Here is a 15,290-nt window from a genome sequence, read left to right on the forward strand (position 1 = left end):
GTAATTTTATAAAATAGAGGAGATTAGGGATTTCTATGTTGTGACGTGTGGCAGCATTCCAGCATGCTAGGGGTGGAGGCAGCAGCTGTGTCTTCTGGTGGTGATATTCCTTGAAGGCTAGTGATTGTCATGTTATCCTGGCAGTCAGGTCCCAGCTGTGTTTTCTGCTGCCATTTTATTCATGCCTTTCCTCACTCTTCTCCTCAACTCTGTGCGATGACTCACATATTCCCAATAAATTTATATTTTGCTACTGTATAAAACAATTATAAGGTAAACAAAATCCATTTAACAAAAGACATGCTACGAAAGGGCACATACAAAAAAAAAAAAAAAAGAAAAGAAAAGGAAAAAAAACCAAAAGCATCAAACAAGATGATAAACTTTCTTACTAAAAAGTGTCAAAGTATAATTTTCAAAGTAAGAACAAGATTCTTATACAAATACAGAGTAGACAATGTGTTTAGATAATTAATGAGGGAATTAGCAGGTCGACAAAGCTGGCTCAAAGGAGGTTACCAGAAACTAAAAAATATGTACATGTAATCAGTGAAAAAAGAATTATGAATAAGATTGATAAATAAAAAATATGGCCAGTGTTCTGCAGACAACACAAATATGCTTTTGAGGTTGTCTTCTCTCTCAGACAAAATGTATCTATATTTTGAACAGATGTAAATCATTTGCATATTATTTTTAATCAATTGATAGCTAATTTTACAGGCCTGAATCCATAGTAAATATTAAGTCACATAATGTTACACTCCCACAGTGAGTCAAATGATTCTCAGGCAAGCTTGTTGGTGTTCTATTACAGTATTGAAAGGACATGGTAGTCATCTTTTAGCCTTATTTCTGAGTTTCTGTTAATTTTTCTAAACAAAAATAAAGGCAAAAATTTTCAACCTAAAAAATCCCGTGTCCAATTATATGTTCTATGCAAGAGACCCTTGACATAAATGACCCAGTAATATTAAAAATAAAAATTTAAGTAATGTATCAGAAATAGGTAAATAAAGAAATAATCTTAGTTATAATATTATTATAAGATAAAGTAAAATTCAAGACAACAAGCATTAAAAGGTAGAAGAAGGTGCTTTTTTGATAAAGTTTATAATTCACAATGAGATTATAAGATTCATGAGTGTTTATTCCACAGATAATATTGTAAGTAAATAGAGAAAGTAAAATACTCTTAGATAGTCAAGAAGAAATGAAAAGAAGATAGGATAGGATTTTGTCATATGTCTCAGATTCTGGTAGGTTAGTTGGATCCTTCAGTTACTCTCCTCAGGTGTTTGTAGATAGGGAAGCATTTTTATTTCAAAGCTTCATGAAACATTTTTATAATTTGACTCAGATATTAGACCAAAAAGAAAATCTCAGTAAATTTCCCCCAACAGGCCACTTTCTCTGACCACAATTTAGTGAAACAAAAATTTACTTAAAAGGGTGAAAGAAAAAAAAAATGATTCACTTAAGGTGTCTCAGTCCTCTTCATGATTTTGGGCCAAAGTGAAAATCAGAACTGTAAGTACAGTCTAACAGAATGTTACAATGGTGTTTTTTTCTGTCTCATTTTCTGCTGAAGTCTCAAAAAGACCAGAACAAATAATAGAAGCAAGATCTTATTTTCTGTCTTATTTAGTTTGAGGCTGCTGTAACAAAATACCTTAGACTGGGCAATTTATAAAGAACAGAAATTTATTCTTACACTTCTAGAGGCTGAGAAGTCTAAGATCAAAGTGTTGGCATTTATTGTCTTGGGAGGGCCTTCTTGCTTTATCCTCCTGTGGTTAAAGGGCAAAAGGGGCCTCCTAGCTAGTTCCCTGAAGTCCTTTTATGAGGGCACTAGTCCCACTCATGAGGGTTGAGCTCTCATTACTTAATCACATCCTGAAGGCTCCACCTCTTAATGTTATCACATTGGGTCTTAGGTTCCAGTAGATGAATTTTAGGGGACACGTATATTCAGACCCATCCCAGCACCATCCGAAATGTAGGCACAAGGCTACATATTCAGGACTTATGAAGGAAGGGACAGACAAGTTACGGGTTCACCACTGAATATAAAAGCTACAAGTTTTCATTGCAGTAGGTTGGCTGTTGCTTTGATACCTATACACCAATCACCAGTAATAAGGGTGGGTAGGAAGGGTTTTTCCGTTGTGAAGAAACCACTTGAAGACCTGTGCCATCTAGAAATTGTTACATGACCCCAATTTGAATAACAATCTGCAGGCTTCCTCAGTGGCCTTTGTCCACAAAGAAAGGGAAGGTCTGGAGAACAGTCAGAGTAGAATTGTAGGCAGATAATCTAAGAAGATAGTAAGATAAATGATTCCTGCTTTAAATACCTACTCAACGACATACATATATAAACAGTGCTGGTTGATAAGACATTTCTAGATTCTTACCTCTCACCTTTGCCTGTCCTGTTTATGCTGTCTCTAACTCTGTAGGGTCATAAATTATATATCTGAGTGCCAAATTTGGAAATACAAAATTTGAAATGCTTTAAAATTGGAAACTTTTAAAGTATCATTATGATGCTCAAAGGAGATGCCTTTAGGAGCATTTCAGATTTTGGATTTTCAGATATGGGATGCACAATCAGTAGACATAAATGCAGATATTTAAAAATCTGAGACCTGAAACACTTCTGGTCCCAAGTTTTTCAGATAAAGGATATTCAGCCTGGGTAAAGGCAGGAAGAAGAAGGCAACCTGTGAGCCTGCCTACCTCCCAAGATTCCAGAACTGAAGATGGGAGAGGAAAGACATTTCGCCTTTCTGTGAAATTTGAAGTTTTGATTATTATATGGGATTGGTCATTATAATTGTTGAAATTATCCCAATTTTGTGATAAAAGAAACCAATGGACTTATTATCTGAGAGTGATCCAGCTATTCAGAATACATTTTCTAGATTTCATTCAAGGAGGAAGAAAAGAAATAGTTCTTCGAATAGTTTTAAATGGATAGGGTATGAAAATAAGTTTTCTCCTTGTTTCCCATGGCATTCTGGTCATTTAATATGAGGAGTATATTATTGACTAATTAGGAAATACTAGTATGATTTATAACATTCAAAGGTGTATTAATAGTCCCACTTTTAGTATTATTTAGTAGGAAAAACGAACTGTTTTTTTCTATGCTCTTAACACTCAACACGGAGTACTTCTGTGACCAAATATATAGGATGTTTTCCCTCCAACAAGCTGGGTGTCCTACAATTTAATTCAATTCGGACAGTATCTACCAGGAGTTAGTGTCAAGCCTCACAGATTAAGAGATCAGTCCCACAAGACTGCCCTGACTTCAGATGCCAATAGCTAGTCCAGGCCTCTACAACTTCTGACCAACTGGCCAGAAATTGGTATTTCCAGCTGTTACTGAATTGAACTGGGGTCTGTTTGCCTGACAAGAGTAAAGTCAAACACTGACATTGAGATTGTAGTCAGGGAAAGTGAAGCATTTATTGTAGGGTGCCAACCAAGGAGAACTGGGCAGCTTATGATGAAGATCCAAACTCCCTGATGGCTTTGATAAAAGAAAAACTTCAGCCAAATTAAATTTAAAGGAGTTTAATTGAGTAATGATGATTCTGGAAGCCCCCAGCATCACAGCAAGATTCACAGACTCCAGCATAGCCACGTGGTGAAAGAAGATTTATAGACCAAAAAAGTGAAATGACATACATAAATTGGCAGTGAGGTACAGAAATAGCTGGATTGGTTACAGGTTGGCATTTGCCTTATTCGAACACAGTTTGAACACTTAGAAGCCTATGAGTGGTTGAAGAATGGCCACTGAGATTGGCCAAGACTCAGTTATTGTTATAGGAACATACTTCTAAGTTAGGTTTTCAATTTTGTCTGACTGTTAAGCGAGGTTACAGTTCATCCACAAGGACTCAAATACAGAAGTACAGAGTCCTCAGGCCATATGTAGTTTGCTTTAACGGCTTACACTTAACGGTTTTTAAAGGCTTGGAGGCAGAGATTATAGGCAAAGTCAAAAGAATATATAGAGTCTATGCATTGCTTTGATCTAAAATTGTGGAACATTTTGAAATGGGGCACACAGGTCATAGGTGCATTTAAAGATTTTGTGGTTTGCAATTGAGTAAGGAGAGAAAACTTTGTTTAACAATTTGGGGTCAGCGGAAAAGAACGTTAGCTCTGGCCCATGCACATGACCTCCTCCAGATCTCTCAGGAAGAAATTTAGAATAAAAAAAGTGGTCATAGATGAGTACTCTGTTTCCCGTTACCTGAGGTCTACATGCCAGCAGATCCATTTGGTGGGGGTCCCGAGTTTCTGAAAAACAACTCAGGGGCATATGTTATTACCTTTCTTTTTTAGAGGGAACCAAATATTTTGTTATTTTAACTTTTCGAGCTGTTGTTTTAGGCTATTATTATTGTTATCTTTTTGCTTATTAAGTTTATTTTTTAAGGCTAGCTAGGTGTCTGGCATTTTCAAGAGGAATTTAAGATTTTAACATTTTCATGTTTAGGGGGTCCCCACAGGGCCCTAGCGTGGTCCCTGCTCTGTCTTCCCATGACTCCCTCCTCAAGTTCAGTCATTTGCTACAGCAGATGACAGAACTCAGGGAAACACCAACAGTTACCGGCTTATTATGAAGGATATTACAACAGGTATCGATGAACACCTAGATGAAAAGGTGGACAGGGCAATGCATGTGTGGTGTTTCCATGTCCTTTTGAGTGCCTCATCTTCCCAGCACCTCCACGTCTTCAGCAGCCTGGAGGCTCTCTGAACTGTGTCTTCTGGATTTTTATGGAGGCTTCATTACACATGCAGGATTGATTAAATAATTGGTTGTTGGTGATCAACTCAACTTTGAACCCCTCTCTTTTTCCCTACCCCCTAGGTCTGGGGATGGTAGTGAAAGTTCCATCTTGCAAATCCTGTGGTTGATTTTTCTGGCCCCAGTCCCCATCCTGAGGCTGGCTGGAGCCCCCAGCTACCAGTCATCTAATTAGCATACAAAAAGGCACTTACCGCTTTGGCCACTCAAAGGATTTTTGTGAGCTGTGTGCCAGGAAACAGGGAAGAAGGCCAAAAAAACATATTTCTTATTATAAGTCACAATATAACAAGTATTTAAAAAGAGAGAATAAAAAAATGAACGAAACAATCCAAGAAGGTAAGAAATAATGAAATTTTGAGAAAAAGGTAGGAAAGAAAATAATAAACATAAAAATCAAATGTCAAAAAAATAGAAAACTAGAAGAATTGATGTCACTTATAAGAACCGGTTCTTAGGGGGAAAAAAAGCTGACAGGTATTAAACCAGACCTTGAAAAGTTTAATAAACAAGGGAGTCACTAGGGCGTGATAGCACCCACCTGTAGTCCCAACTACTTGGGAGCCTGAGGCAAGAGGACCACTGGAGCCTAGGAGTTTGAGAGAAGCCTGGGCAACATAGCAAGACTCTCATTTCTAAAAATAAATAAATAAATAATAAATAACCTTCAAAATAGACAAAAAAGGAAAAGAAAATAAACGCCCAAGTTTAGAGAAAGTGAATACAACTGTAAATACACAAGAGATTAAAAGCTCAAGAATACTATATACAGTTTTGGGCTAATAAATTTGATCCTTTCATGAAAAGGATGATTAAGAAACATTTCTCATTTCTTTTGCCTTAACCAAATAAAACTGATGTGTTTCTTTGAGAAACATCAGTTGCTGCCATGATGTTATTTGTCTCACAGAGTCTGTATTCCCCAGAGGACCAGTTATAGGTCAGTCTCATTGATAAATACACTTGCAGATATTATAAGCTATGTGTAAAGTGAATCAAGAAGTATATAATTAATATATAACAACTAATTAGGGTATATGCCAATAAATCAGAAGACAGTTCCATATTAGGAAATCTATTAATGTATCACTCAAAAGGTGGAAGCAGAAAAATTATTTGTTAACAATGATTATTTCTTTGTTAAAAAATCTGAAAATTTGGAGCAGAAAAATATATTTATTTAAAATTGTTTAAAAATAATTTAAGGCATCCTTTTAATAGACAGTGAAATCCATAAAAACCAGAAATAGATTTTTCTCATTATGAATATTTATTAATTGTTATTTGGAAAGCATTTTATTAAAAATTATAAGATTTTAAAACAGCATAATTTTTGAAAGAAATTTAAAGCATTGCTTAGTGGAGGTGTAAATGATTATTCAGATTGAAGGAGAATCAACTAAAAAATGAATGAAATCAGGAAATTTGTAAGATGGCTAAATATTAAATAAATATACAATAACTAGTGGCTGCTTTATATGCTAGCGATATTTGATAGAAAATATAGAAAAGATCTTATGCAGCTTAATAGCCTATAAAAATAAATACATATATAGCATATATATACACATATATGTACAGTCTGTACATACATAAAAATATATATGTATATAATAAATAACATGAACAATAAAATTACAGGCTCATTTGTAGTAGACTGGGCTTGTCTGAAAGCCATATTAAGAATACTAGGGGTTGTAGCCAAGGAAGTTTGATTTATAGGCTCTGCCCTCTTTTGGAGTGAGTGAGCCTATTTGTTCCTTAACAACTATTTACCAGTCAGTTACCATGGCTGGTTATGTAATCCAGTCCTTCTTGCTGCTCTAGAGCACCACTGTAGTTTGGCAAGAAAGGTGAAAGTTTTATCTCCCACATATTTAATCTAAGCCCCAGCGGCTTGTTTCTGTGGTGTGTCAGCAGTAAAAGGACTTCAGAATTTTGATGAACTGAATTGCACCTTGGCCTGTCCTTTTGTTTTGCCAAAAACAATCTGTTGCCAGATTAATTTTATGTGGAAAGAGACTGCTTCAATGGTTTCTATATAGAAAAGTGATTGGTTGTTCCAAAGTCAAGTGGAGCATCACAAGTGGGGAAATGAGAGAATTAGAAAGAGTTGGGGACGCATACTAATTTTGATCAAGAGATATCACAAACTTAAAAGAGAGAAAATCTGAAATACAGAGCAACACAGCTCATTCAAAGGTAAGTCTTGAGACAGCAGAGTTTTTTTTTTTTTCCTATCCTTAAATGAGTCAGTCACCAAACATCACCTATTATATGATTTCCATTTTTATGAAACGTCTAGAATAGGCAAATCTATCAAAGTCAGAGAGTAGATTAGTGGTTACCTAGGTCTGGGAGAGGGAAGGCAGGGAGGTGGTTGGGAAAGATGTGAAGAAGCACGATGTTTCTTTTTGGGCTGAGGACAATGTACTGAAGGGTTATGGTGATGGCTGCACAACCCTATAAATATACTAAAAACCATTGAACTTATTTAAACAGGTAAACTTTATGGTCTGTAAAATACTTCTCAATAAAGCAGATAAAAATGATACTGTTATTTATTAGGAAAAATATAAGGGTATAATAGCAGTGAACATTTTGAAAAAGATTAACAAGGAAGATTTTTATGTTAAAATGCATTGAAGGTGACACTTTTTAAATGTAGTTCAGTGAGAGTCATAATAATGGGCACACAGCAACATCAGTGATACAGAATAAGATTTGAACTAAGTTTTAAATGTGTTTAATAGAAAAATGAGCAATGGATATTTAAAAAATTAATTCAAAGTAACCAAAATTAAATTTTATTAATCAAAGAAATAAAAATTGTGAAAATATAAGAATTCTGTTAACAATTCCATTAAATTTTTAATTATACTTTTTATTTTGAGATAATTGTACTTTTAATTGAAGTTGTACCCTTTACCCAGTTTCTCCCAGTGTTAACATCTTGCAGTGCTGTAGTACAGTACCACTACCAGGATATTGATACTGATGTAATTAGGACACAAAACACCATCACTAGAATGAGCCATCATGTTGCCCTTTTATAGCCATTGCTACTCTGTTCCTCTACCCTCTTCCACAGTCTCCTCCTCTTAACATCTAGCAACCACTAATCTGTACTGTATTTCTAAAATTTTTCATTTCAAGAGCTGTATAAAAATCACATATAATCTGTTATGATTGGCTTTTTGTCTCTATAATTTCCTGTTGATTCACTCAAGTTGTACATGTGAATTGTCCATTCCTTTTTATTGCCTTTTATATTCCATGTCATGGATTTCTGTTAGTTTAATCATTCACCCATGAAAGGACATCTAGATTGCTCCCAATTTGGGGCTGTGATGAAAAAATCAAATAAGATGGCCAAGACCAAAGTCAGTGGGGTGGGAGAGAAAGAACTGTGGACAAATAATGCAATATTCCATAGTTAATGTTATGAAGTCTTATGTGACAATAGCACTTAATTTTGATTCAGTAATTCCACTTCTAGAAAGTTACCAAGAAATACTGAGAAATATAAATAAAACGTGTCCACAAAATTGTGATTATGTTATATATGGTAACTACATTCCCTATTTTGAAATGGAAAATATATTTCATAAGGTATGTCCATACACTGGAATACTATACAACTTTGAAAAGCTTGTTGTCTGAGAATATTTAGGAAAAATGTGGAAATGCTCGTGTATAAAATCAAATGAACAAAGCAGATATATGTTTGGGGTAGTTAATGCTCAGTAGTTGCTAAAACAAACTACGCACAAATGTGAGGTGCTTTACATAAGCACATTGTTTATTTCTCATTTACGTAAAAATCCGATTCAGTTTGGAAAGTCTCCCAGGTGGCTATTCTTCAAACAGGGAATCAGGGATCAGCCCTTGGCCAGAGGGTAGCTGCTACATGGCTTTTGGGGCTACCACAGAAGGTGGAGTTGGCCAGAGAATTATGGGAGATGCATTTAAGTGCTGAACCTGCAACTGACATACCATTTTTATTCTCATTCCATTGCCATAAATGAACCAGCTGTTCCTCTGCCTAATTTCAGAGGAAGCTGAGAAATGTAGCCATTTTGTATAATCAGAAAGTGGAAACAATACAGTAAGCGCATAACATGTATCTACTACAGCAGTACACCAACCCTATATACAGTACAATCCAATTTGATTATATATGGGCCTGCTGTATATAGGCATAGAACAAGATTGAAAATGGATAGAGCAAATTAACTGATTTGTGTCTGTGCGTGTTTGTGTGTGTGTCTGTGTGCGTGCATGTGCAGGTGCTGGAATGACACATGGTTTTAACATCTTTTTTCCTCATATTCTTAAACCCAGTTCCATAAAAATGAATATTATATTAAGTAATTAATAATATAAAACTACTTATACTGTGTAAGAAACTAACACATTCAGTAGAACTTGATCTAACCCCTATTCTTTTGCCTAATTCCTGCACGAGCAGCCCAGCTTTCTTCAGGTACCCATCTTTTCTAGTTCTCTGAATCTAGTTCTGGTTCTTTCTTATGGGAAAAACATGATAAAAATGCAGACAATATATTTTTACATTAATAATTTAAAAACTAACTTCTTAACTTGCACAGTATTGTTAAAATCAATATATCATGACCTCTATGAGTTTTCTTTATGGCCCCCCTCAGAAATTCTTAAAACCCATTTTAGAATTCTGATAACATTTTATTTTTCCTTAAAGGAGACAAGCAATTCTTTTTTGGGAGGTAGCATTTAAAAATTAAATAACATTTTGGAGATTTTGTTCCAGGTGGAGGGAATAGCATATGTAAGGGCCCAAAATTATGCATATGAATCATCTATGGCAGTGGTTTTCAAAGTGTGGCTCCTGGGCCATCAGCATTGCTTGGGAAAATTGTTAAAGATTCAATGCTTGAGGTCTTATCTAGGCTGACCAGCCATCCTGGTTTGCTTGTGGCTCTCCTGGTTTACCTTGGCTGTCCTGGTAAAATCCTGCATTCTGGGAAACGCTTTGTCCTGGGCAAACTGGAGCATTTGATCACTGTAGGCTGACTGTGCTAAGCCTACTAAATTAGAAACTGTGGAACTCAGCAGTCTGTGTTTTTGTAATCCCTCCTGGTGATTCAGATTCATGCTGAGTTTGGGAACCACTGATCTGGGGACCTGTGAGGAGTTTGGCACCACACAATAATGGGAGTATGTGATGAGGGGTGAAGCTGAAGAGTGAGCTGAAGGCTCTCGTATGCTGCATTAAAAAGTTTTAACTGGCTGAGAACAGTGGCTTACACATATAATTCCAGCGTGTTGCAAGGATGAGGTGTGAGTATTGCTTGAGGCCAGGAGTTCAAGACCAGCCTGGGCAACATACAAGACTCCATCTCTACAAAAATATTTAAAAATTAGCTGGGCGTGATGATACACACCTGGATTCCCAGCTACTTGGAAGGCTGAGGCTGGAAGATTGCTAGAGTTTAGGATTTTAGACTGCAGTGAGCTGTGACTGCACCACTGCACTCCAGCCTGGGTGACAGAGTGAGCCTCTGTCTCTAAACATATGCAAATAAAAAATAAAAGAAAAAAATAAATTTTATCCTATAGCTTATGAATAGTAACTCATCAATTCAATAATTTTAATTAGAGTAGATATATTTTTGAGCTGGATCTTTGCATAGACAAACCACTATGACTAATTAAAATATTTTATGTGTAAGTAAAATTGATTTTAATTAACTCTAGTTTGCAAATTAATATGAAATTAAACATTTAAGATTGGGGAATGGGAGGGCCCATTGAGAACTATCCCAACAACCCAACCACAGCTGGTCTTCCCTGGACACCATTAACCACACTGTCCAAACCTTCTTTATTCCCACCAACACCAACCGTTCCCCCAACTATGAGATGATCAAGGAAGAATATGAGGTGGCTGTGCTGAGGGCGCCCCATAACCAGGCTCCCCCGATGTCCACTGTGATCCATATCCACAGCTAGACCTCCGTGCCTGACCATGTCATCTGATCCCTGTTCAACACCCTCTTCATGAACTCCTGCTGCCTGGGTTTTATAGCGTTCGCCTACTCCGTGAAATCTAGGGACAGAAAGGTGATTGGTGACTTGACCAGGGCCCAGGCCTATACCACCAGTGCCAAGTGCCTGAACATCTGGGCCCTGGTTTTGAGCAGCATCATGACCATTCTGCTAATCATCATCCCAGTATTTATCTTGCAAGTCTATTGATAGAGCAAGAGGAATCATTCAGGCCAGGAGCTCTGCCCATGACCTGTTTCCCACGTGCCCCACTTCCATTCCTTGTCCTGCCCCCTAGTGGAGTCCTGTATCAGCCCTTGATCCTCACACACTTTTATACAATGGCGTTCAATAAAGTACACATGTTCCTGGGGTGGGGAGGGCAACATTTAAAAAGAAATTTCTACCTTTATGTATACCAGCTGAGTCTGTGTGCTTGGACAGGATTTCTGAATGGTTATTCATTTTTAGTCTATCAGAGCACCTATTTTATGCAGACTTTGTTTAAATTTAAACTTTAAAAAACTTCCTGGGGCTGGGTGCAGTGGCTCACACCTGTAATCCCAGCACTTTGGGAGGCTGAGGTGGGCAGATGATGAGGTCAGAAGATCAAGACCATCCTGGCTAATATGGTGAAACCCTGTCTCTGCTAGAAATACAAAAAATTAGCCAGGCGTGGTGGCGCGCGCCTGTAGTCCCAGCTACTCCAGAGGCTGAGGCAGGAGAATCGCTTGAACCTGAGAGGTGGAGGTTGCAGTGAGCTGAGATTGCACCACTCCATTCCACCCTGGGCAACAGAGCGAGACTCTGTCTCAAAAACAAAAACAAAAATAAAATGAAAGGAAAAAATCTTTCTGGAAGTAGAAAGTATTGGTAACCATCAAGTATATAGTCTTTGGAAGATGTTAGGTTCAGGATTATGAATGCAGTTTATGAAATTAAAAGCAGCCACAGAATTGTTCTATTTCCAATTGTTTGGAAAACCACACTGAAATAGATATCATAAAGCATGAAGCTTTAAAATAATTTTTTGCTTTTGTTACATGTATAAGGAATATATTCCTTACAGTTTACTTCTGTTATATTTTGCTTTATTTGAAGAATTAAGCTTTAGGTTGTATAAGGCCTTTACATATATTTGGAAGTTAGCACTTTGTTCTCAAAACTTGAAAATATTGAACCATATTTACTTATATCACATTTTCCTTCTTTATCTGTGTTTAGGAAATGGCTGGTTTCTTGATGATGTTGTTATCAAGGATCCCACAACAAATTACGAATATACTTTCTTCTGTCACAGGTGTGTAGGTGTAATTCACTTCATACTAGTCAGTTCCAAGTTTATCCATTGAGAACTGGGTAGCATATTTAGTTGTTCCTGGTCACTGAGGCTTTGTTGGGTAACTTTTGCGAATATTAATCTTAGGAGCTCTTTCTTCTATTGAGAAAGACATTTATTATGTTTGTCATCATTCCTAATGATAGAAATTTAATATTTAATGCTAAATAAAGATAGCTTTTAAAAAATTTGACTCTGTACATATCAGAAAGAAAATGAAAGTCTCTGACAGGAAAACATACTCCCTTTGGATTAGGTCCCAAGTTAGGTTCAAAAATGATAAATGTACACACAGTGTTTCATGTAGCTTTTTATACAAAGATGGTAGTGCTTACCCACTGTCAATAGACCTTGATCTTTGAGTTATTTTCCCAGTAGTGGTGATAAATTGCTTTTTTTTCTTTTTGATACTCTCCTATCTCTTTTCCTATGGAACCAATAATAGCCATTTGTGAAATAACTGCTTCGAGTTTGAACTATAGTTAGTAGCCAAAGGACAAGATAAATTGATCCAATGAATAATAACATCTATGACTTTGACAGTCCCCAGGCTGACTGAGTAATCACCTGTGTGTAGGCAAAAACATACCAGATAGTAACTGTTTCTTCTACCTCCCTTGCACTCTTACAGTAATTTTAGGATTTCATTTTTCATTCTGTACTGCCCTGCCTTTCAGAAGCAGATAGCCATGTCTTTTCCAATTCCTGCTATCTTGCATTTCTGACTTGGGAAGATAATTGCTAATGGTTAATGTAAGTATAAAGTCCGAAAATAATTGATATACTTTTCTTTTCACAGATGGCTAGATCAGGGGGAAGATGATTGTAAAATTGTTAGAGAACTGTATGCCAGGGATAACAGTATCTTCTCTGCAAGTAGGTATCATGTATACACATTTCCTGAAAAACTATGTTTTACGATGACTAGAGAAAGCATGACCCTTCTGAAATTAATGGCCTTCTCTTTCCTTTATCTTCTCAGGGCAGAAGCTGGAAGTTAAGAGAAAAGAAACAGTAAGATTTTTGTTTGGGGCTTTAGATTATTTCATATAAACAATGTTCAAATGGCTATTTGATGTGTTAAAACAAAAACAGCATATAATGTTTAGTACGTGTTGTTTCTTAGCAATTTCTTTTCTTTGTTTCTTCTCATACTGGTGTATTTGTTTTGTTTTGTTTTTCTTTTTAGTGGGCTGCAGAAAGCTGGAAGTTTACAAAAGGAAATACTCTTCAGTTCTATAACAAGTTGACTGGAGGGTTTGTCCGCCTGCATCCAGATGGCACAGTTGATGCCATTGGAGATAAGACAGACAAATATGGTAAAACCATCGTACAAAGCTTGTGGTGTTAGACAGGTCTGGAGGTTAAAGGAAGGTAGATATCTAGACATAGCTTACTGTATAGTTTTGTTCCTTTTTCAGATGACTTTACACCAGTGTTAGGCTATTTAAATAATTTAACTATCTGCATTAATAAAAATTATCAATAAATGACAGGCTTTAAAACTGGGCACTATGAAAAATATATATATTTGGTATTAGCTAATTGAAGAATAAAATGTAGGCAGTTATCAAAATACCATGTTAATTAATTTGGGGACCAGAGAAGATAACTAAAATACTATTCTGAATTTCAGACATGCATAATCTAATGAAGAAGACAAATACAACAATTCTAATAATTATTATTTGTAGCTAATGTCATAATAAAGGTACAAAGAGAAAACAAGACAAACTAGCTTTGATGTTTAATATCTTCCTGTCATGAAGATATAACTGTGAGAATTAACAAAGAGTAAACAGATGTTGGTAGACCTTTGACTATAAACCCAAATCTCCAACTCTTTTTGAATTTGGACCTTCATTATTTGAACAATATTTGCCTGCTACACCTATGAATTTAACTGTACTATGCTGTGCTGGAAACTGTGCTGTTCAGTCTTGAGGATGTGCTGGAGCTACTCACCTAAGCATTTTTCAAAATGTAATCCCTTCTGCCTCATATTTGAGATCTTGGGGAACGATACAGTTTTCTCCTGTATAAAAATAAGTGTTTAAAAATACTTCCTAGGAGCTTCTCTTTCCAAAATTATTTTTTAGACATTTTCCTTACCTGGGCAAAAATTCGTTCCCACTTGAAATTACTTATCCACTTAAATTAGTCAAAGTGGCCCTTTATCTTGTTCTCTGGGTTCTCTGCTGTCACTGTTGTTATTCTTTTTCTTTATTAGCATCCTGTATTTGCAGATATGGCCACGAAAATATCTCCCATTGTTAGATCAGAAACTGTGAAGGATCTAAATTGTAACTTAATTGTCGGAAACATGACACCACTGGGTCAGAGACCAAGACCATTTATTTCCCACATCAAGTGCCCCAGCCAGAGAAGTTTCTTGGGTTGGATTCCCTGAACTCCAGTCCTGCAGCATCATGATGTGAGGGCCTAATGGCACCAGCACACATAGTTGGGTACATTAAAGGAGAGAAATTTGCAAATTTAGGAAACTCTGATCTTTTTATATTCTTTATTTTTATTTTTTGATGTTTCTTTTTTGTATATATTTTATTTTTATTTTTTGATGTTTCTTTTTTGTATATATTTTAATCAACTTTTATTTTAAATTCCGGGGTACATGTGCAGGACACACAGGTTTGTTACCTAGGTAAACATGTGCCATGGTGGTTTGCTGTACGGATCAACCCTTCACCTAGGTATTAAGCCCTGCATCTGTTAACTATTCTTCCTGATGTTCTCCCTCCCTGAGAACCCTACAGGTCCCAGTGTGTGTTGTTTCCCCCCTGATGTGTCCATGTGTTCTCCTCATTCAGCTCCCACTTATAACTGAGAATATGAAGTGTTTGGTTTGCTGTTCCTGCATTAGTTTGCTGAGGATAACAGCTTCTAGCTCCATCCATGTCCCTACAAAAGACATGATCTTGATTCTTTTTATGGCTGCATAATATTCTATGGTGGTTATGTACCACATTTTCTTTATCCAGTCTATCACTGATGGGTATTTGGGTTGATTCCATGTCTTTGCTATTGTGAATAGTGCTGGAGTTAATGTATACATGCACATATCTTTATAAT

At 36.3% G+C, this 15,290-nt stretch overlaps 1 protein-coding gene across 1 annotated transcript in view; it reads left to right on the forward strand.

The window, feature by feature from the left end:
- The window catches only part of RP1 (RP1 axonemal microtubule associated), a 302,959-nt gene that overhangs the window by 101,232 nt on the left and 186,437 nt on the right, over nucleotides 1-15,290 (forward strand). The window contains exons 11-14 of the mRNA XM_074386610.1: nucleotides 12,086-12,161; nucleotides 13,000-13,076; nucleotides 13,183-13,214; nucleotides 13,390-13,519. Coding sequence (XP_074242711.1) covers nucleotides 12,086-12,161; nucleotides 13,000-13,076; nucleotides 13,183-13,214; nucleotides 13,390-13,519 — 315 coding nt within the window. The remainder of the gene's footprint in view (nucleotides 1-12,085; nucleotides 12,162-12,999; nucleotides 13,077-13,182; nucleotides 13,215-13,389; nucleotides 13,520-15,290) is intronic.

This window comes from Saimiri boliviensis, chromosome 15 (assembly GCF_048565385.1).
Source record: "Saimiri boliviensis isolate mSaiBol1 chromosome 15, mSaiBol1.pri, whole genome shotgun sequence".
NCBI lineage: Eukaryota > Metazoa > Chordata > Mammalia > Primates > Cebidae > Saimiri > Saimiri boliviensis.